This window comes from Mytilus californianus, unplaced genomic scaffold, assembly GCF_021869535.1.
Source record: "Mytilus californianus isolate M0D057914Y unplaced genomic scaffold, xbMytCali1.0.p SCAF_13, whole genome shotgun sequence".
Lineage (NCBI taxonomy): Eukaryota > Metazoa > Mollusca > Bivalvia > Mytilida > Mytilidae > Mytilus > Mytilus californianus.
This window is the reverse complement of record NW_026262615.1, coordinates 32,312,857-32,340,854: the sequence shown is the minus strand read 5'-3', so window position 1 is coordinate 32,340,854 and position 27,998 is coordinate 32,312,857. Positions and strand designations below refer to the sequence as shown.

General features: G+C 33.4%; 1 protein-coding gene across 1 annotated transcript; it reads left to right on the top strand.

Moving 5' to 3' along the window:
* Positions 1 to 13: 13 nt before the first annotated feature.
* LOC127723517 (IgGFc-binding protein-like) lies at positions 14 to 16,099 on the top strand. The gene is made up of 2 exons (XM_052230156.1): positions 14 to 663; positions 13,508 to 16,099. The coding sequence occupies exons 1-2, from the start codon at positions 153 to 155 to the stop codon at positions 14,746 to 14,748; spliced, it is 1,752 nt and encodes a 583-aa protein (XP_052086116.1). The 5' UTR covers positions 14 to 152; the 3' UTR covers positions 14,749 to 16,099.
* Positions 16,100 to 27,998: the final 11,899 nt, after the last annotated feature.

The window sequence follows — 27,998 nt, the reverse complement described above, 5'->3', positions numbered from 1 at the left end:
AATGTCTGTATGTGATAAACATCATTACAAAGTATGTTTAAGATCGTTGTAGATGAAAACTAGCACGTTTAACTAGCACTTAAAAGTTCAAATTCATTCTGAAGACAAACCAACAATAGTCAGTAGAGCTAGCGCACTGGTTTCTTTTTAGCATGAATATCTGTTTTGTGTTACTATTCCTCTCGCTTGCTCACGAGAGAGTAGAAGGAAATGCAGTTAAAATAGATACAGTTAAAAGTAAACAAGGAGACCCTTTATCTATACCATTAATAGATAATGGCGGTGCACCACTGGTAGCAATGTTAGATACATCTTCAATGAATATGAGGATAAAAAGCTTTATCAAAACGTTAATGGGAAAAATGATTGAGGAATCTTTGACAGAAGATTCTACAACTGACATTATCAGAAACATAACAAAACAGGAATTAAATGAGGAACTTGTGAATGTTGTTATTACACACGTGTCGTTTAGAGAACAAATACAGAACATTGTTAAGGAAACACTGAAACAAAACTCCACTTTTGACCTCATTAGGAATATTATTGTACAGGAACTGGATGGACAACTTATACGAAGAAATCAGTCTGAAGAGAAAGTTATCAGTGATTCCGATCAAGATGTAAAGGTCGACAACATATTACGGCCTATTGCGGTTACTGGTAAGTAAATATGCTCTGTCTTGTTTGTATCTGAAAGAATAGTGTGTATTTATAATTACGCCCTAGTGATTGTTTTTGTCTCGCCTGCGACGAAAGTCGCAGTATGCGAAACATAGGTATTACTATCCGGCGGCGGAGGCGCCGGCGTAAAATATTTGTATAAAGCTTTATATTTCAGAAGGTGGAAGACCTGGATGTTTCATATCTTGTATGCAGATACCTTATGTTACGACGTTTCCGAGTGTCATTTGTCCCATAGGCGAGTGACTTTAACCATAAAATAAAATTTTTAATGCACCCACCTAAGACACGGCTAAATTATATATCATTTGAAAGCTACACATCTGTACTATCTGTTTTGCCCGGTCGTAAAAAAATCGTACGGTGCAATTTCCGTCAAATCAAGATCAAAGTCTAAGGACGAATAAGTGCATATTTTCTAAGATTTCAGCTTGATTGCATAATATGACTTTTATATACTAAATTCACATATGCAAACCATTTAAACTTTTAGCAGAGAGATTAACGGTCATTAATCAAATGCATTTTAAAATATTTAAAACGTGTTTTTGATAGACAGCACATGTTTCCTGAAATTCGAGTAAAAGTTAACAAAATGTGTAAAAACCCAAATTTTTCTTTCTGATGCAACTGCTAATCACTTAAAACTAAGTCAAACCTTGTAATAACTATCAAAGAAGTTTTTGACATCATAAATTTCCTAAAATTATGCTTACTTCTAGTCAAACAGCAAACAATGATAGGGATTTCGCCCACTTAATAATAAAGATGAATATAAATGCATAAGTTTTTATTTTAATTTTGAAAGATCGTTTAAAGACTAGACTTGGGTGTTTTTTTCAACTTAGAATGCAGAATAAAATTGTACAGTAAACAATAGCCATAGTCAATATAAGATTAAATAAACAAATTCTTAAGAATCTGAAAAATTTTAAGTAAAAAAATATGTGTGCGAATCATACTATTGCTTGAAATAAAGGGGGCGAAACTAAGAGATTGCAATCTGCATTGTAACTACCACACTGAAATAAACATCTAATTGTTTGATTTGTAGCATCATTATAAATATTGATGTAGTGAAAAGACCTTTTATTTATTTAATGTGAACCATAAAAAATAAATTGAAAATTTAGACAAAAATAAATAAAAAATAAATTGATGAAAATTGAAATTTAAAAGAATTTAAAAACCAGTAAACACATTATAAAACTTGACTTCTTGATTGCTTTAATTGCGTTGTTCATTGTTTAAATGCATTAATTCATCAAATAAGAATAATTTTGAAGAAAAAAATCCATTAATACGCAACGTTTCTAGTTACAACTAGACTTTCTGAATAGCTTGAATGACTAGTTTATTTTTCATACGCGGATGACTTCATGCAAGAGCTTCTGATGACGACTGAAAAGAAGCTACAATTATCTTGAAACTTCACTTTCCACTATATAGATGATGTCATCTCGCTGAATAGTGCCAAATTTGTCACAATGTATTTTCCATTGAAATTAAAAAAAAGACTCAACAGATATAGTTTACTCTACCACTTATCTTGAAATCGACGATGAGGGTTGGTTGAGAACAATTTTTACGACAAAAGAGATGAATATAAATCAACCAATAAAAACACTCCTTACTAACCAATTATAAACTTTTCATTTCTATGTAGCAACATTATAGCAACACCTGCATATCTATACTATTAAAGGAGGAGACCGATTTCATTGAGCCTCAACTCCTCTGAAACAATATTATTTCCAATAAGTCGGAATATTTATGATATGACGTATAAATGTAGGGTTTTGCATTTCCTAAATTTGTCTTTGCATGCTCAGTCGACGTACTGCCCGCAAAATTAAATAAAACTCTATTTAAACACTTGCCCAATTGTAACACGATTTCGCGGCATCTTCTTGTGGAGTATATATCTCCAAGTTGATACAATATTCCAGAGCTTGCATTTACTTTCACGATTGTCTTGATAGTGCGTAACTGCTCACAATGAAGATATTAAATAAAGGCAACTATAGTATACCGCTATTCAATAGTCATCAATCGATTTACTAGTAACTGAAACAAATCCGGGTCACAAACCAAAACCGTGGGAAACGCATCAACTATAAGAGGAACACAACGGAATAACAGAAACACTGAACTACTACAAAACCAAACATTAACATACAAAGAAACAGATTATTCGATACCAACTGCCATATGCCTAACTTGGTACAGGACATTTGAAGAAAAATAGTGGTTTGAACATGGTTTTAAACCAGAGTTCAAATGCAAAGTTGAAATCATCCCTTATAAAATTTTATGGACGCCACTACGAGTTGGTTGACAATTATGAAATATCTGTTTTGCCAGATGACGACTGATAAGTTCCAATCGACGTAACCAAAATACCGTCATTTCTGCCTTGAATGTCACCTACGAATAAGGCTTGGCACCGAGGTAGGAATTACACGAGCCACAAGACGGGTGTCACATGTGGAACATGATCTGCTCACCCTTTTGGAGCCCCTGAGTTCACCCCAAATATTTTTGGGGGGTTTGTGTTACTCAATCTGTACTTTTATATGTTGTGTTTTGTATACTGTTGCTTGTCTTGTTCGTTTTTTGATCGGCTTTGTCAGTTCGTTTTCAATTATGAGTTTGATGTCCCTTGATAACGATTTGGTTCTATATATATATCACCGTGAGCAAATTAAGTTATTTTCGCGGATATTTGTCTTATTGCGTTAATCTTCTTCACTTTACTTTGAGGCGATTTTTTGCCGATTTTCATTACTGCAAGTTAATATCTTTAAAGTGAAATAATACCAAAGGGACAATCAACATCTCAAACCATGAATCAAATAAACTTAATTAAAGCCATGAACAAAATAAAGTTAAAGTCCAAGAGACGAACAACAGTCAACAAAACACAGCACAGCATGGAAACGATCACTGCCTAAAACAGCGAATGATTTTATGAGGTCAAGAAGGTATTCAACTTTTTCATTTTTTTATTTCACAACTGCTTATAGTGTTTTACATACACAATGACCTGCATTTGTATTTTAAAAGCTTATGTTGAATATACTCAATCCTATCTCTATACCTTTGAAATTTGGTTTGTGAGAATAAAGATATATAGAAGCATCTTTTATTCAAATAATTAAAGAGATTAAACTTCTAAACACATTTTATATGTGTAACACGATTTTAAACTAAATAAGAAGCAGCAGCATTATATGTTGTTCGTTTACATCCCGCTTTAGACAACCAAGTGTTTCTAAACAAGGTTACTTATTTCAATGTTGCCTACGATTTAGTCGCAAAGTCATGTTTGCATTTAAACATGATTAAAAAAAATAAATATTAAGTTTGACTTCGTAAAAAACATATTTTTACCTCAATTAGCTCGTATATATTCTTTTCGAACTTTAAATATCCCTTCTTTTATTATGGAAAATCATTCTCCTCCCTGATATTGACAATTAGCGATGTGCTATCTTAACATAGAATAACAAAATGATCGCTATTTGCAGATGGCAGATTTTTGGGCAACTGCAAACACTTCAATAGAAGGCTGTTCTATGAACAATAATTAATATTTGCATCTTAAAACTACAAAACAAATATTCCTTGACCTAAAACATATTATTTATCTATTTTTTTAGAATACAAATATCGATCCCCCAAGATATATTTTGCTTTTGGAACAATTTACATTTTTTTAAGATTTGTGATGAATTTCAATTTTCGGGAAATATTGCGCATATAACCTCTTATTTTTTGTTTGATTTGGAAATAATGTATTATGTTATATAAAGTTCATATGATCTTTTGAAAAAATTTTATGGTACAAGAATTAGAAAATGGCTTTTTGTTTAGTAATCGCAAAAATTGGAATGTTTTTTTCATGACCTTTGACCTTGATTTAACAGAAAATGCACCGTACGATTTTTTTACGACCGGACAAAACAAAAAGTACAGATTATTAGCTTTCGAATGATATATAATACAGCCGTGTGTTAGGTGGGTGCATTAAAGTCGTTAACTAAGCGTCTTTTTGAAATAAGTCACTCGCCTACCATGCCCTCATTTTCATGGTTCAGCGACTGCTTGAAAAAAATAGATTTTTTTTGTAATGTCAATTTCTCACTTATTATGAGTAAAAGGATAACTATATTTAGTATATGGGTTCTTTGCAGCGTCAACATGTCCGTCAGACAGGATTCACCTGACCTCGGTCTCATTTCATGGATCAGTGATCAAGGTTAAAGTTACATGATTAGGTCCGTTTCTCAAATACTATAAGCAGTAGGATAAAAAATGAAAACAGCACGTTATATTAATTTCATGCGTCGATAACTATATGTGGTGAATGGAATGACTGTAATGGGTACATGTCAGTCTGGCAGGTTTCATCTGACCTTGACCTCATTTTCATTGTACATTGGTCAATATTAAGTTTTTATGTTTTGGTCTATTTTTAAAGTACTTTAAGCAATAGGTCAACTATATTTGGTGTATAGAATGATTGTAAGGTGTATATGACTGTCTGGCAGGTATCAACTGACCTTGACCTCGTTCTCAAGGTTCATTGTTCAACGTTTTTGTGTTTTGGTCAGTTTTTCAAGCACTAAAAGCAATAGGTCAACTATTTTTATACGCCCGTTTACGGGACGTATTATTGGTATACCGTTGACCGTCCGTCCGTCCTTCTGCCAATCCGTCCGTCGTCAACATGTCGGACATTAACTCAAAAAAGCTTTTACCAATATGCATGAAACTTTAGTGAATTGTTTCAATCTAATGACGTGAGCTCCCTTTCGTTTTTTATAAACTTCAGATTTACCGTTTCCGAGTTTTGGGGTCTTATTCATTAAAAAAGGGGGAATTTTCCAGTTTTCCGACAATAACTCAAGAATGCTTTCACCAACTTGCAAGGAATTTTGGTGAATTGTTTATATCTATTGACATGAGCTCCCGCTCGATTTTTTAAAATTTTAGATGTTACGTTTCCGAGTTTCAGGGTTTTATTCTTAAAAAAAGGGTGATTTTCCAGTTTTCGGACAATAACTAAAAAATGCTTTCAGCAGTTCTCATGAAACTTTGGTTAATTGTTTATATCTGTTGATGTAAGCTTCCTTTAGCATTTTATAAATTTTAGATTCTACATTTCTGAGTTATGGGGTTTTATTCATTAAAAGGGGGGGGGGGGGTCCAGTTTTTGGACAATAACTCAAAAATGCTTTCAGCAGCTCTCATGAAACTTTGGTGAATTATTTATAGCTATTGATGTAATCTCTCTATTGATTTTCATAAATTTCAAATATGACATTGGGAAGAAATTGAACTTTATTTGTTTATAGTCTGACTAACAGATTTACTAAGTATTGCACAACAGCAAGAAATCTTTAATTGAAGATAAATTCAATTCATATAACCAATTTCAAGTTCTTTGACTACATTTATTCAGAAACCTATAATATGTCAAATATTTAATTACAATCCAAATTCAGACCTGTATCAAGCTTGAATATTGTGTCCATTTTTGCCCAAACTGTTCAGTGTTGGACCTCTGCGGGCGTATCCAGCTGCGCTCAGCGAAGCAGTTTATTTGGTGTAAGGAATGATTGTAAGAGGTACATATCAGTCTGACAGGTTTCATCTGACCTCGGCTTCATTCTCATGGTTCATTGGTCAATGCTAAGTTTTTATGTTTTGGTCAGTTTTTCAAGTACTATAAGCAATAAGAGGTCAACTATATTTGGTATATGGGTTCTTTGCAGCGTCAACATGTCCGTCAGACAGGATTCACCTGACCTCGATCTCATTTCATGGATCAGTGATCAAGGTTAAAGTTACATGATTAGGTCCGTTTCTCAAATACTATAAGCAGTAGGATAAAAAATGAAAACAGCACGTTATATAAATTTCATGCGTCGATAACTATATGTGGTGAATGGAATGACTGTAGTGGGTACATGTCAGTCTGGCAGGTTTCATCTGACCTTGACCTCATTTTCATTGTACATTGGTCAATATTAAGTTTTTGTGTTTTGGTCTGTTTTTAAAGTACTATAAGCAATAGGTCAACTATATTTGGTGTATAGAATGATTGTAAGGTGTATATGACTGTCTGGCAGGTATCAACTGACCTTGACCTCGTTCTCAAGGTTCATTGGTCAACGTTTTTGTGTTTTGGTCAGTTTTTCAAGCACTATAAGCAATAGGTCAACTATTTTTATACGCCCGTTTACGGGACGTATTATTGGTATACCGTTGACCGTCCGTCCGTCCGTCCTTCTGCCAATCCGTCCGTCGTCAACATGTCGGACATTAACTCAAAAAAGCTTTTACTAATATGCATTAAACTTTGGTGAATTGTTTCAATCTAATGACGTGAGCTCCCTTTCGTTTTTTATAAACTTCAGATTTACCGTTTCCGAGTTTTGGGGTTTTATTCATTAAAAAAGGGGGGATTTTCCAGTTTTCCGACAATAACTCAAGAATGCTTTCACCAACTTGCAAGGAATTTTGGTGAATTGTTTATATCTATTGACATGAGCTCCCGCTCGATTTTTTAAAATTTTAGATGTTACGTTTCCGAGTTTCAGGGTTTTATTCTTATAAAAAGGGTGATTTTCCAGTTTTCGGACAATAACTAAAAAATGCTTTCAGCAGTTCTCATGAAACTTTGGTTAATTGTTTATATCTGTTGATGTAAGCTTCCTTTAGCATTTTATAAATTTTAGATTCTACATTTCTGAGTTATGGGGTTTTATTCATTAAAAAGGGGGGGGGTCCAGTTTTTGGACAATAACTCAAAAATGCTTTCAGCAGTTCTCATGAAACTTTGGTGAATTATTTATAGCTATTGATGTAATCTCTCTATTGATTTTCATAAATTTCAAATATGACATTGAGAAGAAATTGAACTTTATTTGTTTATAGTCTGACTAACAGATTTACTAAGTATTGCACAACAGCAAGAAATCTTTAATTGAAGATAAATTCAATTCATATAACCAATTTCAAGTTCTTTGACTACATTTATTCAGAAACCTATAATATGTCAAATATTTAATTACAATCCAAATTCAGACCTGTATCAAGCTTGAATATTGTGTCCATTTTTGCCCCAACTGTTCAGTGTTGGACCTCTGCGGGCGTATCCAGCTGCGCTCAGCGAAGCAGTTTATTTGGTGTAAGGAATGATTGTAAGAGGTACATATCAGTCTGACAGGTTTCATCTGACCTCGGCTTCATTCTCATGGTTCATTGGTCAATGCTAAGTTTTTATGTTTTGGTCAGTTTTTCAAGTACTATAAGCAATAAGAGGTCAACTATATTTAGTGTATGAAATGATTGTAAGGTATACATGTCGTTCTAGCCAGAACCATATGACCTTGGCCTCATTGCCATGGTTAATTGGTCAATTTTCGTAATTTTGTCAGTCTATCAGATACTATAAGCAACAGGTCAACTATATTTGGTGTATTGAATGATTATAAGGTGAACATGTCTGTCTTGCCTGGTTCATCTGACCATGACCTCATTATCATAGAACATTGATAATGTTATGTTTATGTGATACTTGTGGTAAAACCTTCATGTTACAGACTTTTAACATAAATTTAAATATAAGTAAAATAGACGTGACATTTCAGCGTGTACACTCTTGTTTACAGCTTAGTTGAGCTATTGCCATCACTTTGTGTCCATCTTTGTCGTCGTCCGTCATCGTAAACGTTTTCAAACCTCTTTTCTGAATTCATTAACCTTTTTGAGCCCCACTTGAGGGAAATGCTCATTAGCGAACCTTTGTTGCAACGAAGTTTGTGTTTCTACCAGTCAGTCAACAAACATGGTGGCCATGACTAAAGATAGACCATACGGGTAGATGCATTACTTGTCTCATACATTGAAAACAATAAAAGAAAGAGAAAATCTGACAGGCAAAAATGCTCAAACTGTTAAGATCTAAATACCTCTGTTTGCACCAAAATTATCAAATGACTCCTTAATGAGTTTTTGCCCTTAAATGACGATGTTTGCATTGTTTTTTTATGTTTTTGCTTATTAACAAATTAAAACAATATTAGATTAGAAGAAACTTGTAAAGCGAAATTCTTCAGAAATCTAGCAAACAAAATATTTTGAAAAACAAAATAACACTAAATTTGTAAATTTTGCCATCCAAAGCACTATTATTGTCTTTCTTACTATTGCAACTTTAACGATTTGCATGATTATAAACAATATCACAGTGCAATATGAGCGAAATTCCTCTAAGGCTTATTGTTTGATAGTCTATATGTTTTATAGAATATATGGTCATATCATACTTGCCATTATTAATACTTGCTTTATCATAGACATGATAAAGATTTAGCTTTGCTGTTTTTGCCACTTTGTTTTACTTATAGACATGCTAAACTCGTGTCCACACTTTATATTGAACTGCTTGTTTAATAGCTTTTATATTTGTTAATGTATTTTGCAGTTATCATTCATCATGATTTATGAGACTCTATTATATATAAATATATAATAGGATGACCAACAGCGAGCAGGTTTCCTTATTTCAGTCGAGTTTTTCACATGCGACACATATGTATTACAATCCGGCGGCGGCGTAAACTATTTGTTTAAAGCTTTATATTTGAGAAGGTAGAAGACCTGGATGTTGCGTACCTTATGTTACGAAAATTCTGTCTGTCATATGTCCATTGTCCTTGACCTTATTTTCATGGTTCAATTACTACATGTATGTCAGGTAAGGTTCACCTGACCTCGACCTCATTCCATGGATCAGTTTGATCAAGGGTAAAATTACATGATCAAATCCGTATCTCAGATACTATTTGCAATATATCAAGTATATTTGGTGTATGGAATGATTGTTAGATGTACATGTCAGACTGCCAGATTTCATCTGACCTTGACCTCAGTTTCATGGTTTATTGGACTATGTTTAGTTTTTCTGGTTTGGTCTATTTCTCATATATTATTAGCAATAGGTCAATTACATTTGGAATATGAAACAATTGTAAGGTGTACATATCTGTCTCGTCGGGTTCATACACCTTGGCCTGATTTTCATGGTTCATTGGTCAATAATAAGTTTTCGTAATTTTGTAAGTTAATCAGATACTATGAGCAATTGGCCAACTATGTTTGTGATATTGAATGATTGTAAGTTGAACATGTCTGTCTGACAGGGTTCATATGAACTTGACCTCATTTTCAAGGTTCATTGGTCAATTTTCTGTTTCTCAGGTACTTTTAGCGATAGGACCACTATATTTTGTGTATGGAATGATTCCAAGATGATGTTCATTTCTGTGTGGTATTGTTCATCTGACCGTGACTTCATTTTCATAGAACATTGATGATGTTGAGTTTGTGTGATACTTGTAGTAAAACCTTCATTTTATAGACTTTCTTTATGGATTTAATTATAAGTAAAACAGGCGAGACACTTCAGTGCGTGCACTCTTGTTTGTTTTGTCAAACCGGGCTGCCTGTCGTTCATTTTTGAAACAAGATGCCGTAGGGTAATTACAATTCAATTCTTTGTACAAGATTTCAAAAAAGAATGAAATTTCAATAATCCTTGGTTTATCCTGTTTCTTTTTCTACCTAGAACTCAATTATGTAAACATGCACACGGACATTGAATTTTAAATCGCAAATACTTGCACGATCGCTAATTGCATTGTAATTCTTAACAAATCAGGCTAAACGTCAAGCATAAACAATTCAACATTTTCCAAAATGTCAGAAAGATACATAAGTTTCGCTTCTGATGAATATGGCAGTTGTTATCAAAATGTCCGTTTCTATGTATGTTGGCGTTTGTTTTTGTTGCAGTTCAGTATTCCTGTTGTTCCGTTGTTTTCCTCTTATATTTGATGTGTTTCCCCTCGGTTTTGGTTTGTGATCCGGATTTGTTTTCGTTCAATCGATTTATGACTATTAAACAGCGGTATACTACTGTTGCCTTTATTCGTTAAACATTCAACATGAACAATTGAAATAAATGCCTTAAATTTTCGACCTCGTTTTGTTTTGTATGTTTTCTTTCTTATTTTATTTCAACTTCTCCTGATAATGTCAATCTTTTGTCATCATCATAACAAATGAAAAAGTAGCTTTCCGATGAGTAAAATATAACGTTTCCTTATAGCTGTGATTGATTAAAGAGAATGTTGCTCATAATTGCATTCATTAGAATTTTGAAATTGAAATCTTACACCATTGTACATAAAATAGAAGCTTTATAATTGTATAGTTTGTTGCTCACTTGTGATGTATAATGTGATATTCTTATTTAGTTTTTGCAAAAGAAAGTATCAAATTATATTATGGCCAATAGCGACAAAGCAGTATATTTCCAGCATATGCTCGAGAAGATACGTTCACCATGTTCACTGTCTATGTATACCCCTTCCGTCACAATAAATGCATATTATAGTTTGAAATAGAAAAACAGAAAATAAATTTCATTATTACATTGGTTGCTCTGAATTATCGTGATTTCCCATTGAAATAAAAACCGATAATTTGACATGTGAAATAAACTGTTATTTCACTCCTGTGACGTCATACAACAATAGGTGTTATCAAGACGTTGTCGATGACGTCGCATCAAAGCAAATTGTGAATGCGTAGAAAAAGATATAGTTCCTTACATTTTCTAATTTATTTCCATTAAAAAGCCCTCTGTCAATATAATAAAAAGGATAACTAATCAATGAATTCAAATATCGAAAAATATTCAACTCGTGATCGAACAACACTGATAATTAACTCATGCGCTACACGCATTCGTGAATAAATGTGGTGTTCGGTCACTCGTTGAATATTTTTCTATATTTGAATTCTTCGATTAGTTATTCTGTAAATATCATTTGATTCTACAAGAGTCATAAAGTATCATTCTGTTTTAATTCATTCAGAGCACAAATAAAGGCATCATTCTTAAATATAACTCAACATGCAGACATCTTATACGTTCGGGTATTTCACAACCAATCTTTTATGGTAATATTCTTTACAAAGCACAAAAATGTCAGTATTCACCTCAAAAGCTAACAAAACCTTTAAACAGACTTATTAAGAAGGGATATAGTTACGATACTGTAGTCAGGTCATTAAAGATTGCATATTTTGGCTTTAATATTGATTCACTTATAGGGTATTTGCATCGGAATTAAACATATTTATTCTAAAACCAGTTGTTGGCATGACACGGGTTATGTTTTTCTCATATATTTTATGATGGTATAATACTAAACCCCTAACAGGAGGGGTTGTGCCTGATATTCATATAATGAAGACATAATCTTTTAATCAGTTTAATTGAGGTCTGGAGCTGGCATGTCAGTAACTGCTAGTAGTCTGTTGTTATTTATGTATTATTGTCATTTTGTTTATTTTCTTTTGTTTCCAATTCTGACATCGGACTCGGACTTCTCTTAAACTGAGTTTTACTGTGCGTACTGTTGTACGTTTGTTTTTTTACATTGGCTAGAGGTATAGGGGGAGGGTTGAGATCACAAAAAACATGTTTAACCCCGCCGCATTTTTGCGCCTGTCCCAAGTCAGGAGCCTCTGGCCTTTGTTAGTCTTGTATCATTTTTAATTTAAGTTTCTTGTGTATAATTTGGAGTTTAGTTTGACGTCCATTATCACTGAGCTAGTATACATATTTGTTTAGGGGCCAGCTGAAGGACGCCTCGGGGTGCGGGAGTTTCTCGCTGCATTGAAGACCCATTGGTGGCCTTCGGCTGTTGTCTGCTCTATGGTCGGGTTGTTGTCTCTTTGACACATTCCCCATTTCCATTCTCAATTTTAATAGTATACCGCTGTTTAAAAGTCATAAATCGATTGAGAGAAATCAAATCCGGGTTACAAACCAAAACCGAGGGAAACACATCAACTATAAGAGGAACACCGAAGTGCAACAAAAACAAACGCTAATACACACAGAAACGAACTATTTGATAACAACTGCCAAATTCCTGTCTTGGTACATGACATTTTAAGAAACAAATGGTGGGTTGAACCTGGTTTCATGGCATGCCAAACCTCCCACTGTATGACAATGTTAAAAAAATATCGCTAAAACACTATGTAACAGAAATACAGCACAAACACACGCAAGAACATTCATAACAGAGAAACGCACAAACAAATATCATAATAGCATAACAAGATCCACTTTTGATCTTGATTTAACGGTAATTGAAAAACTTTAGTATTCTAACTTTTTGTAATGAATTGCAAAATGAAAAAGAACGTTTAACTCAAGTACTATAAATATAATGGAGTCATATATACAATGTAGTCCATCAGATACAGAGACATAAGTTGATATCAGACATAACCTACTAATTTCCATTGTGTCTTTTATTACAAAATTGCTCTGTGCTTTCAAACCAAACATTGGGATTTCTTGAATCGCAGCACAAGATTGTTTTTTAAATCTTAAACATTAAATGTATCTAAGAAGGCATTACATGATACAATATATAATACAAAAATTATCTCTTGAGTGAAATATTTGATTGAGTTTAATTGAAACCTTGCCCTAATTGATCAAATATAATATTATTTTTTTTTTAATTTCATAGAGACTTAAGAAAGGACATTTATTTCAGCCAGAAATCCTGACATTATCATCATTATATTTATCAACCCAATAAGAAACGCAATTTTGAGAAGGTTGGTCGTTTGTTTGTGTTGCACTTTCAGGGGTACAAAAAAGATTTCACTCATACGTTCTCATCCTTTGCATTAAATCTTTTACTGTTTTTTTTTTCAGAAACGATTGGAGAAACTTTTTACCTAGGATTTTTAGAAAGCAACGGGAAGCGTGGAAACCTGTTTCTATATATACTTTCAAGATCTGATGGATCATGTCAGATTTTGATCCCAAACACAGATATAAACACTACAATTGCAGTAGCAAGCACAAGTGTTAATTCATATAGAATCAACCCTGATACCTGTATGGATCAAATTGGAATACAACGGAAAGCTGTCTTTGTCAAATGTGATGTTCCTGTATCTGTTTATGGATTGACATTTTTGAGTGTGGAAGTAGATGGATTTCTAGTTCTGCCATACGAGTTCCTTGGAAAAGATTACATAATTACTTCATTCACACTAAAGACACCTAGAGACAGTAATCTCTCAAACAGTAATTTTGGAATTATTGCAATCTCTAAATCAACAAATATTACTATAACTTTTCGGATGGAAGGTGGAATTATAAACTACAAAGATAGCCGCTATGGAAATGATGACACACTTCACATACATTTGTCTCAGTTTGATACATTTTATTTGTCTCATGATTATGATATGAGTGGAACATTGATTTCTGCATCAAATCCGGTTGCAGTCATGTCTGGTGTCCGTACTAGTTATCTAAGGAACGGATATGGAAATCATATGGAAGAAATGATCTTACCAAATGACAAACTAGGACGCAATTTCATCGTTCCAAAGTTGTATGATTCACAGTGCAATTTTAGAATATTTGCACAAGAACAAACCCGAGTACGTGCGTACGACAGCAGTTTAGTGGATTATATTAACATCAAACGTGGCTTCAAAGAATACGAAAATTATATCATATATACTTTACAATCATCTGCACCAGTTCAAGTTCAGCTATACTGCAATGGAGCATCTTCTAGTTATGATGCTTTCATGGTTACACTTCCAAGTATTCAACAATTCAAAAGCAGTTACAAGTTTCCGGTTGTGAATGACTTTAAAAGCGCCTATCCACCTCAGCACTTTTACATCACTATCATTATTCAATCGTACGCGAAGGCGGGATTATGTTTAGATGATGAGGTTATTTCTAATTATAAAGGAACTACAAATATTACATTTGATTCCACACCATACTCTGTCCTCGCCGTAGAACTAAGTGTCGGTCCACATGAAATTAAACAACAAAATGAAATACCATTTGGACTCTTAGTGTACGGACGTACGACTTCGTCAGGTTACGGCTTTCCAGCTGGTTTTGCTACAATGAGTAAGCCGTGAACGAAAACAAGAGGAATGGCCATTTATTTTAATCTTATTTTGCTAAACATCAATGAATGGTTTAATTCATCTTTCATTTATCATTTTTTTACTAGAGTGTTATCAAAAAATATAGTACAAAGCGTTAAATATACATTATCCATACAAATGTAATCCAAAGACCTAAATCATTACTACATACAAAAAATAATCGATGTATGCAAAAACGATCAGATTAAATTATTTTGGCAACTCTTAATTGTGTTAGGGATCGAATGTTGAGGAATGAAGGTCTATATATACGTTAAACTACGATTTGTTACAGGATTTTTATATTCAAAATTTTATATTTAGAATATTTAAAAACAGCAAAATGCCAGTTTTAATTTGAATATATACTAATGGTGAACTGTAATTGCTTAAATCTTTACATTCGCTTTCTAGTAGATAGTTATCTTCTTTGCAAACACATAAAATCTCCTTACTTTTATAATGCAATAATATTACTACTTATGTTCAGATAGCATCACTTGGTACAGGCACAGAACGTTTACATACTGTAGAGTCATTATCATTTGTGGGATAGAAATTTTTATTTGATTATTCGGTATGAATTTAAATTTTCAACGAATTAAGTATTTTCTATATGCTTGTATGCTGACTGGCAAAACCTTGAAATCAAATATCATTGAAAATAAATGTTTCCGCAATGCAGGAAAATGGATACCGACAAATATGCACTTTCTATGAAAATTTTGGAACACTGTTACAATAAACGTTTGTCATTCACACCTTTAAAAACGAACTAAAGTTTAACAACCAAGAAGGTTTATGTTCGTCTGTTATATAATGTACAGAACCATTTACTTATTTTCATGGTGCAGTGGTTAAACATATTTGAAATGAATATAAGAAAATGTGGGGTACTTGGCAAATAGAAAAAAAACAACGACAAACAAAACTAAAAAGGTCAATATACAGTTCAAATCGATAGTTAAGTAGATTAGTATTAAAAAGTTATATCTATTAAGTCATCTGGTCCAAAGGGCAAATGTGAGCATTTGCCATGATTTGGCGTCCGTCGTCTGTCGTTCGTCGTCTGCAGTCGTCGTCGTCGTCCGTCGTCCGTTAACTATTACAAATATCATTTCATCTTGTTAAATTACTGGGCCAAACTTAACCAAACTTTTTTAACTGATTTTTATAGTTGTTCTTAATTTTAATTGATACACCACTGTTCCAGTTTAATCCCGCCACATTCTTTATGAGCCTGTTCCAAGTTAGGAGCCTGTAATTCAGTGGTTGTCGTTTGTTGCTGTGTATCATATTTGTTTTTCGTTTACTATTGTGTACATAAATTAGGCCGTTTTGATTTGTTTTACATTTGTCATTTCGTGGCCCTTTATAGCTGACTATGCGGTATGGGCTTTGTTGAAGGCCGTACCGTGACCTTTAATTGTTAATTTCTGTGTCATTTGGTCTCTTGTGGGAAGTTGTTATATTGCATAGCAATCCTACCACATCTTTTTATTTTTATATTAACCGCATTGATCAATGGTGTACCTGCTTTTTTTTAAATGTGTCCGATGACCCGCCTGCCGACAAACATGGCCGACATGGCAAAAAAATGAATATAGGGGAAAAATGCAATTTTGGTCTATTATCTTGAGAACTGATGTAGATAAAAAAACATATAACGGAACGAAAATATTCAAAATGGTGAGATCTACATAATGTCTAATGACATTAAAACTGTCAGACGACTTCTGATAGGAGTTTATAGCCCTTCAACAACGAATTTTTCTTTTTTTTTAAAATTTTTGCCTATTATTTCGAAAAGATAGACAGATATTTTAACAATAAAAAACCAATCATAATTTAAATCGTCAGTCAACAACTTATTGAAGTTTTTTGCTTTTAAATAAAATTAAGAATGGAAATGGGGAATGTGTCAAAGAGACAACAACCCGACCAAAGGGCAGAAAACACCCCAAGGTAACCAATTGGTCTTCAACACAGCGAGAAAATCCCGCAATCGGAGGCCGGCTTCAGTCAAAAGACTCTTTATGAATTTCGTGTTACATTTTGCATTCAAAGTACGCTTTTCTAAAACATTTTATTAAGTAAATTTTCTGAAAAAAATCAAAACTATGTTAGTATAAAACTCGTTAAATTTTTGATAAATTTATTGTCACTGAACGCCAGTTTTCTATGATTATGAGGTCATTTTTAAATGCAGTGCATAAATGCCTTTCTGGTTGCCGGGTTAATATTTCCTTCCGCGATATCCGACATATCTACGTAGGGGGTCATTTGGCCATAAGTAGATCCGGAAATGTTGAATTCTCTCCTCTTTATTTTGTGATATAAAATGTTTTTTGTTTCGTTTCATTTACATTGGAAAATAAAGAAACGATCATTGTGTTTTGTTAGTTTTTGATATATTTGTATTTTGCATTATAAGCAGTCAACCGATTGACAAACTAGAATTATTTGAATTCCGTGTGGAAAGAGGTCGGGTTAATGCGAGTTTTATCTGCAATCTAGATGTTTTTAAATCATTTCAGTCGTTGATATAACAATTAAAGGTCGACTGATCATGAATTATAATGCATATTATACAATTGAAAGCGCATTTCTGTTTATGCATGTGAAGCCGTATGACGTTATTGTTGTTTCGGTATCAGTTATAAAAAGTGGCAAATAATCGTTCCTGAATAGGTAGCGCCGTGGTAGCCGGTCCTGTTCCTTAACTTCCGGTTTCTGCACTGGGCAAATTTGCAATGACATTTTTAATTAACGATGCCTATATATCTAGTACTTGTTGTTGTGTACCTGGATGTCATTTATGAGGAGGACATGCATTTCCAAATGACTTAAAAAGAAGGAAAAGTTGGATCAACACCATTGTCCATGTACGCAGATTGGACGAGAACATTTCAATCAGCTGTTGTTTGCAAGGCACATCATTTGACTGAAAACGACTACGTGCAGGAAACTATTCATGGTAAAACTTTATTTTCTTTTTGAGATATATATACAGTTATATATATAATCGTCATGCGAATAAACCAAATAGATATAGGAAGATGTGGTATGAGTGCCAATGAGACAACTCTCCATCCAAGTAACAATTTATAAAAGTTAACCATTATAGGTCAAGGTATGGCCTTCAACACGGAGCATTGGCTCACACCGAACAGCAAGCTATAAAGGGGCCCAAATATTACTAGTGTAAAACCATTCAAACGGGAAAACCAACGGTCTAATCTATATAAAAACGAGAAACGAGAAACACGTATGAACTACATAAACAGACGACAACTACTGTACATCAGATTCCTGACTTAGGACAGGTGCAAACATTTGCAGCGGGAGTAAACGTGTTAATGGTACCAAACCTTCTCCCTTTTCTGAAACAATAGTATAACATCACAACATAGAAAGACACACTATAAAATATCAATTGGAAGGCTTAACTTAATCAAAAAACGTAATTTAAAACAAAATGAACAATAAATTTGATCTGTGATACCTGAATGCAAATACATAGTTAACAAAAATTATAAGGGATAAATAATTAAGGTCAAAAGTAAATAAACAGGTTCAAACAAAGTTAAAGTATGATACCACTGTGACCACAAAGTCTGCTTACAACCCCAATTATCGTTTTAGAATAAAATGGGGGTGGTTAATTCAAGAAGTCATAATTTTTTGATTACGATTCAATGTGATCTGTTTGAGATTTTTTAGTGAATGCTACTATTATAATGATTTCTTACAAGAGGTATATCATACTGAGAATTATTTTAGCAGTTATTATGCTAATGTAGTAATGACAGGAATGCATAAGCTATGCCTCATAGCCTTTCTTGAAAAATATCAATGACAATCTGAATGTTAACAGGAACAAAACAATGACATGCTCTCATCTATATTATAGTTATTTAGGTTCGTGTGTTGCATAAGTCTTTCAATATTTGTCCTTTTAGGCTTTGGATTTACATAAATATACATTGAATCAGGCAAACATAGTTGTATCCACATTGTAATGAATAAATCAAGTTAATATTTTGCCAGGTAGTACAAAGTATACATTGCTAATGGAAGTTCATTTAATTTTCAAAAAACTAATGTTTTATAACCATTTTCAGGGGGCAAACCCACCATACAGAGACTTATGTCTACTGCCATTCCCAGTCTATTTTCCTGGACCAAGCAAAATGAGCAAGAGACTGAATCGTCCACAAAAAAGAAAAATCAGGGCAGTTTCCCGTGAAAACAAAAGAACTAAACTGTAAAACAATATCTGAATCTAGTGTTAAGAATATTTTGTATGTACATGGATTGTTTTTATGTCTAAACAGTGGCGAGAGGCTATAGCTAACACTTGGTCATCTAGTGGTTTAGTCAGGTATTTTTCGCCATCTGACTTCAAATTAATGTTTCCTACAACTAGGATTATTAATGACAGCACAGAATGTTCCGTGAAAAAACCTAAAGCTTGGTTAAGCTCCTAGAGCTCAACAGGCAACCTTTTCATCCTATAAAAACAGAAATACTGAAATACTTGTATGTTTGACACCTGGTGGTTTAATCAACTATGTCTCTAATGCATATGTTGGTTGTACCAGTGACCGTCAAATAGTTGAACAATGCATGTAGAATACTTCAATTATGTGATCCAGGTGACAGTGTGATGGCAGATAAAGGTTTTAATGCGCAAGAATGGTTTGCTAAAATGGATGTTGCCGTCAATATTTTAACTTTTTTTCAAAAAGAGAAACAGAATTAGTCCGAAAACTCTTATACGGGATAGAAAAGTCTCCAATAAATGTGTGCATGTAGAGCGAACTATTGGACTAGGCAAAACATACAAAATTCTAACAAATCCTATGAATGGAACTGAAACAAAACTTTCATCTAAAATAACATTTAGTTGTTTTAATTATGTTCTGTAATTTTAGAACTTGTATTGTGCAAAAGGATGCATAAATGAAAGTGATGCAATAAATTTTGTTCTGATATATATGTAATACTCAGAAACGTGTCCTTCCCCCAAACGTGTCCATATGACGTCACCGAACTCCAAAACATGTCTAGTTGTAAAAGGGCGCTAACGTGTGTCATTTTTATAAACGCCCAAGCGTGTTCATTTTTATAAAACCGCCCAAACGTGTCCAATCTCACAAACGTGTCCACGTGTCCATATGAAGCCTAACTTTTGTCCTTTCTCTGAAAGCTCAATCGTGTCCATATCATAAAAAAGCCCAAAACGTGTCCCCCGTTATTTGGTTATTGCTCTTTCATTGATGTATACTCCTCTTACTTTTTCATTGCAAATTGAAATACAATCCTTTAGGTCTTTATCAAACTAACAGTATAACCCGTGCCAAAGTGGGGCCTCCGTTCGGCTGTGCGGTATGTAAAAGTACGCAGCAATGTCATGTTATGATGTGGATAATAAATCAGATACCTTCTGTAGGGAGAATGTTAACTCTCTACACATCAAAAAATACTCGTAACAACTCTTTCAGGGTGCCGTCTGTGGTATGTTGCAAGGCAACATTTTTGTCCCAATACATATACCCTTATCACCTAGTGGCAGTTAAAATTTCCCCAACTTTAATTTCAAACGGCCTCTATTATATATGGGGGAATGAAGGAGTGTCATACTGAAGTCTCGAAAAATAAAGCGGTCTTTCCCCTCTCCCAAAAACATTATTATTTAATTCCGATTCCCGATTAGTGTAAATTCCTAGTAACCGTACACATTTAGGCCCAATCCCAAATTCCCGAAATAATAAACATGATAAAGGTACAATCCCAAAGTCCCTGACAATATTCTTCCGTCTCTCATTATAGAACTTACCTATAGTATTTATTGTTAATATGTTGTTGTCCTGATAATGCATGAAATATTTGCCACTGGACGTAATGTTTCTTGTTTGTGAGTCTTTAAGTGATGCTCGAAACCCAAAATTTATAATATAAAACCTAAACACCAGTTTATAATTTCAAGAGCTTTTAAAAAAGCAGAACTGTTGAAAAAATTGGAAAACACCTATGCAGGAAGCGGCCGTGCACTATCCTCATACATGATTAATTTAGTAAGGCATCACCGCAGTTTTATTAGTAGTAGTACAAAATATTTATTTAGTAAACGATTAATTTAACTGTACTAAACTAATTTTTATGTTCGCTCTAAATATGCATGAAATATTTGCCACAAGACATTTAACAAGCAACAGTCAAGAGTTATTTATATGTTGCTTATCAATCTTGCAATTATGCTAAATATAAACAACTGGCGTTGAACAAACTAATGCAAATACATTTTTAATTTCTTCTTTCAACTCTGTTCCTTTTTTAATTTCTGGTAATTGTGCCGAAAATACTTCTAGATTTATGTCTTTTGAATGCTGCTTTTATCTTATTTAGAATCCAACCAAAACCCGACTTCTTCAATTGTGTCTGCCGTAAATGTTATTGACGTCACTGAGAACAAGTTTTGAGACGTTCAGTCGTTTTAAAGTGGACACGTTTTGGCGAATGACAATTATCGGACATGTTTGGGGGTTATGAAATCGGGCACGTTTGGGCGATGTCAACTTTTAAGGACACGTTTGGGGGAAATAGACATGTTTGGGGAAACGGACACGTTTGAGGGGATGGACACGTTTGGGAGTGTTACATATATATTTACAATTACATGTACATGTAAATTGTTATGCATAAATAAAAATAAGGAGATGTGCTCACAGTGGTATGATATTCAGTGAGTTTATTAAACCAAAGTGCATAAGAAATGAGTTTAAGCAGTTACAGGTGTTACTGTAACCGTACAATCTCCAACAATGAGAAAAACTCATACCGTGTAGAGAATTTCAGAGATCTTACACCTTTTGTTTTTGGGTTGAATTATTTTCTTCTATTGTCTTACAAATATGGAGAGGTGGTTAAAATGCTATATATATATATTGAGACAACTATTATGACAGTGACCAAACAACGAGTCTTCAAGATGTCATTTTTTTCTTTATTAAGAACTCCTTTTTTCATTCATAAATTACTTTATACTTGGAAATAATTTTGCTTTGGAGTTACATATAGTTTATAGAAAAAGTATTGTCATCGAAAGAGTTGACATGTTGCAATGTACATTTAACATTGGGTTACTTGGTGTTCTTGCAATACACACAATACAGTGACTAAGCAATCATTATGAACTACTTTGCATAGGATGGAAGTCATTGATTATGCTAATATAATCAATAATAAAGAATAGTCTATTTATATTAATAAGGAAAAGTTCTTTTATGTCTTAAAAGTGCGTACCATGGTGAGGTACAGAAAATCATATATACAAGGTTCAAATTTATTTTCTGATGTATAGGAAGAAAATGTGTACCCCATTGTTAAAATTGCATTGCTTGTAAGATTAAAATAGATATCTTGAGATTGACTAAAACTGAGAATGGAAATGGGGAATGTGTCAAAGAGACAACAACCCGACCATAGAGCAGACAACAGCCGAAGGCCACCAATGGGTCTTCAATGCAGCGAGAAACTCATTGTTCCATGCCATTCTAACACTGCTGGAAATGCAGGAAGCCAATTTTAATTGCCCTCAGGCTAGGGGTAATATTCAGAGGCTGCACTGGCCTCCAAACATTTATCATCAGAAAATTGAAATCCTGATATTTGTCATCAGTTTCAAAATGTATGCGCTTCAATTACATGTATACCCTTTTCTGAATAAGTCGTTAAAAAAGAAAAGAAGACCTTCTAATTTTCTTCAAATACCTACAAGAATAGCTGAAGATATCTCCAAACAAGGCCATGGTAGATAAAATACAGAACAAAAGTTTTTCTAAAACTATCTAAACAATAACGAAAAGTTGTTGCGACTAGTGTGCATAGGCGAAAAATAACAAAGTTTAAATAAAATTTGTTAACATTTGTGTACTAGCCGACAAACATAAACACACGTGCCCCTTTTATTACTTTATGTACCTCTCCTAAGACAAGCCCCTGTATTCCAGTGTATCCAGTTGATACTTGCCAGTAAAGTTTGTTTTTCCTTCATTGTTGTCGTATAAGACCCCGTTCACACTAGCATTTTTCTTTAATCGATCTAATTTGAATCGATCTAAATAAAACCAGTTAGCGTTCACATTATCTTTAATCATAACTATCTCTATCGGTCTAATCTGAACTTGTGACCAGTGCGTTCACACTACAATTAAAAATGCAATTGATCTGACCTTATTACTCGTAAAACTGTAAACATTGTGTATAAATAGAACTAATTTATCAAATTGATGTGTTGATACACTGATACAAACACTTGAAAAAAAAATTGGATGAAGTGTTTGTTTCTCTTGAATCACAAGTTCGAATTTTGATACTGGTGTTACAACATGACGAAATACTGCGGTTCCTGAAAAGAAGAAATCAACTAAAAAAAGAAGACACAGATTTCGCAAATTTATGCTACGGCGAAGACAACATGTTTTCAGTTTGTTTTTACGTGCATGAACACAAAGGTTTGTTAACTGTGAAATATGGGTTAAACAACGAACCATATATTGATATAGTTGTGCTGCTATGCATGCGCATACATTATTTTCGATTCAATCGTGCTAGTTTAAACCGATCTCTGCGTTCACATTTAAAGTAAGATCGGTTCACTTTAGATCGATTCAAACAAAACTACCTCTTTTGGTGTTTTAGTTTAGACCGATTGAAGATCGATTCAACGCGTTCACATTGGCCTTTAAATCGATCTAAAGTGAACCGATCTGGTTTAAATCGATCTAAATGTCCTAGTGTGAACGGGGTCTTACTGATAATTAAATCCTGCCTTTCTCTTTTGAATTGTTTCACATTTTGTCATTCTTCGACTGATTATAGCTTACTACGGAAGCCAATTTAGGACCTACCAAAAATATATACTTACATTTGAAATCACAAATTGAATTCGTGATAATGCATTTCCAGAATGAGTTATTACGGATTTCTGGAATTAGTTAGAACAGTTTTTGTAATTCGTAATTGCGAATTAAATTCCTATTAACGAATTATATAAATCGTAATATCAATTACATTGAATTCGTTTTTACAGTTTATTATAAAGATTTTAAACCGTTATTACGAATTTCAAAAATCTTTGATAACGAATTTAATCAGTAATAACGAATTACAAAAAAGAACTGTTTTTTCGTGATAAAAAATTTGTGATAAAAAATTATACAATTCGTGATAAAAAATTATGCAATTCGTTATAAGGTTTTTAATCCATTATCACGAATAAATAAATTATATCCGTTTTAACGAATTACAAAAAAATTTATAACTTAGTTAATGAATTCGTGATAACGATTTTAATTCGTGATATCGAATATATTGGGAGGTCCTAAATGGGCTTCCGTAAGTCTACTATACCAAATCGTTTTTACTCATTATTTAAGGCTATACACTGACATGTACATCTTAGTCCTGATTTTTTTTTATGAATATTCGTCTCATTGGCATCTTAAATATTTGTTAAATAAAACAGTATGAAAAAAAGCTCAAACGGAGCACACATTGTAGAAGGGTCGATTCGGTTCTGTAACGTGTAACCAGTGAGACGATTATATCTTAAACTATCGTTCCAGTAAATACTTGGATTCAAGCTGTCCATAAACAATACGGCAATAAAAAAAAACGAATTCCGCTATTCTGTTCAAGTGTCTTTTGGTCTTATAGCTCCCTCCCAACGTTTTAAAGTATCTAACATTCCTTGTTTACAAAAGTTTTTGCTGTCTGGCGAAGGTAAATCCATGAAAGCTCTTCGGAAACAAAAAATCAAAACCGTATTTTCTCATTTACATCCTCAAACATTTGAAAATATTCAAGACTGCGTTTGAAATTTTTAATATGGAATGTTCCGAAATTATTTGGAGAACATTTTTATAAAAGCACTAAAACAAATATCAACTCCTAATATTATAACGGCTGTACAGTGTATAAATGTGTAATTAATAAGACATGTGATATTTATCCTTGTATTTCATAACATTACAGTGTAGGAACACGTATGTATAGGACATTGCCAATGCTTCATGTATTGTTATTTGTTGACTCGACAATATTATGTTACATAGTTTGCAAATAATCGCAACATCTCTTTTTATTCACATTCATATATACATGTATGAATAAACCATACATGAAAAAAAAAAAAATGAAAGAGAAAATAAAATGTCTTCAAATTGCATATTTATTCCGTTGTGTTCACGTATACTTGAAAATAAATATACTGTCAGTTCTTACATTCTAATATTTTAAGATCGTATATGAACAAGTGTTGATAAACTGATCCATGTCATCTTTCCTAAAAATAAAAAAAAAATGGAGCTATTATTTGAAATGATCATATAACAGTTCAAGCTAATACTTTATGATAAATGCTATGTTTTATTCTGTAAAAATTTAACTGGAATTGTAAAGTCTCTTCCGAAACAATTTTGTCAATCTTCTTACGTTTTTCTGAATCCTACATCTATATACTTATTACCATTCAACAATAAACTTTTTAAAATTTTCTTTAAAAAAGAGGGACGAAAGATACCAGAGGGACAGTCAAACTCATAGATCGCAAACAAACTGACAACGCCATGGCCAAAAATAAAAAGACAAACAGACAAATAATAGTACAGATGACACAACATAGAAAACCAAAGACTAAGCAACACGAACCCCATCAAAAACTGGGGGTGATCCAGGTGCTCCGGAAGGGTAAGCAGATCCTGCTCCACATGTGGCACCCGTCGTGTTTCTTATGTTATTGCAAATCCGGTAAATAGTCTAATTCGGTAATTCACATTCGTGAAAAGGGAGGGTATTGTAGTTACGACATTAGGAACATATCCGATATATCTGTGAAACGGTTAATCCATAACGGTCAACCAACTCGTGATGGCGTCCGTAAAATGTACGATGGGATGACTTCAACTTCACCATTTGGAACTCTTGGTTTTAATAGCTTCCTTGTGAGCAGCAATCCTCTATCAAGTAAATCATGATATGAAACACAAGCCCGGGAATATCGTTTCAATTGGGAGATATATACTCCGTATGCAGGCGCTGCTGGAATGTTGCTACATAGAAATGGAAAGTTCACAATTGGGAAGCTGAAATCATCTCTTTTGTCGTAAAGTTTTGTTTTCAACCGACCCTCATTGTCAATTTCTAGATGTGAGTCAAGATATGAGGCAGACTTAACTGTATCTGTAGTATCCTTTATCTCTAGTTCGATGGGATAGATTCGTTCAACATAGTCACTAAATTTTGTGTTATTTAGTGAGAGAACATCATCTATATAGCGGAACGTAAAGTCAAAGGATATTGCTAACTTCCTATCTTTCTTCCTAAGAAGTTCCTGTATGAAATCAGCCTCATAATAATAAAGAAACAAGTCGGCAAGAAGAGAGGCACAATTGGTTCCCATTGGAATTCCGACAGTCTGTTGAAAAACACGTCCTCCAAACGTAACAAATATGTTGTCAATCAAGAAATCAAGCATCTTGATAATGTCAGTTTTAGAGAATTTTTTGTTTGAATCAGAGTGATTCTTTACAAAGTAGGATTTATCCCTACCCAAGACAAGATACTTTAAGGTGTATATCTTTTTTTTTTAATTTTAAAATGTGGGGTACTTTCCAATTTGTATTTGATTTTCCTTTCAGCTGCTATGTTCTTATCGCCATAGGTTAGTCTAATGCAAACAAAAAGGGCACACAAAAAGGTCATGCCAAAGCATCAGAATAGTATTTTGATGACTTTTCCATACCCTTCAATCTCTCTCAATGTTATCCACGGTTTGGTGAGGTTCGTATTGCTCAGTCTTTAGTTTTAGATGTTGAATTTGCGTGCTGTTGCTTGTCTTTTCGTCGTCGTTCGTTTAAATGGCATATATGAACAAATATTAAAATAATATTTATAATTCAATATGCTGTAGTTGTCACTTTCCTAACGCTTAAACTACATATTTGATCTTGAGTTTCATTGTAAGATATATATCCGTCAGCCCTTAGCCTCTTTTCAGTGAGAAGCATAAGATTTACGGCTAAGTTAAGTTTCTAACCATTTTGTCTATGATATAATCACGTGATTATTTCTGTATTAGCCTTGTTATCAGTTCGACGCTTGCTGTATTGATCTGAGACCGAGTAATTCTCTATTTGTTATTGAAATGCTCTGTTTATCTGGGTTTTTTTTGTGATTTATTTCTTTTCACAAGTACCTTGAACTGAAATTATTCCAATCTGAGTTGCCTTTTATAAGGTTCAATGTTGTATTGATGTGGTGCCGTTTAGAGACGTTGTCTACATTTTCCGTTTCTTGAGACTAATGATTTATTCACCCCTTTCAATCACTATAAAGTGTTACAATTCATATTTAGACGCACCACAAGAATAGTAATTAGAAAGTTACTGTCAATGCACGAGAGATGCAGAAACCAAATTAGAGTTGCATATGATATCCAATTAGACAACTATCCATAGAAAACCAACAGTGAACAATAATAGGTTCAGCGATTCATATGTCTGGTCCGGGTTCACAAAAACATGATAGTTTTCTTACAACAACATCAGAAGCGAAAGTAAACAGTAAATCGGTATGAGGTCGGAATGAAATGAGCTTGGTGATATTCGACAGACTCGTTGCTCAAACCTGAAAAAAAATAAATCGTCTGCTAACAAAAGGCTTCTTTAAATTTTTCAGCCTGAAATGTTTGTCTCATTGAACGTTTTGGCATGTTAAAGGTGTGTAAATAAATCAGCGTCTTCCAGACGAAAGTTCACATATGTTAGTGTTTATCATGACTTCCGATCTAAAAACCAAAAACATTCCAAAATTCCTGTATTGACCGGACCAGAACGCGGCCAATACAAAAAAAAAATTTTGGCAGGGTAATTCTGTATTGACCGAGTAGACTTTCTCATATTGCACTGGCAGTTTTTTTTATTAAATATAAAGTCCAATAACAGAGTAGTTCATTAATGATGTAGAATAATTGTTAGCTGTGCATGTCCTTTTGACAAGTGTTTTATTACATTAACCTTAATCTCATGTTTCATTGGTCAACCTTATATTTTCTTGATACATGTAGTTTCTCAATAATCTATTGGTGGTCTTCGATTTTCGTAATTATCTGTTTTCTTTTTGTGTACTCTTGTTTGTCCTTTTGTCGGTTTTCCTGTTGTTCTCTTTTTTCTGTT

Bases quoted from the DNA above. Each gene is read 5' to 3' on its own strand.
- LOC127723517 (XM_052230156.1), top strand. From the start codon at position 153: ATGAATATCTGTTTTGTGTTACTATTCCTCTCGCTTGCTCACGAGAGA. The intron at 664-13,507 runs GTAAGTAAATAT...TTTTTTTTTCAG, and splicing joins ACGGCCTATTGCGGTTACTG to AAACGATTGGAGAAACTTTT.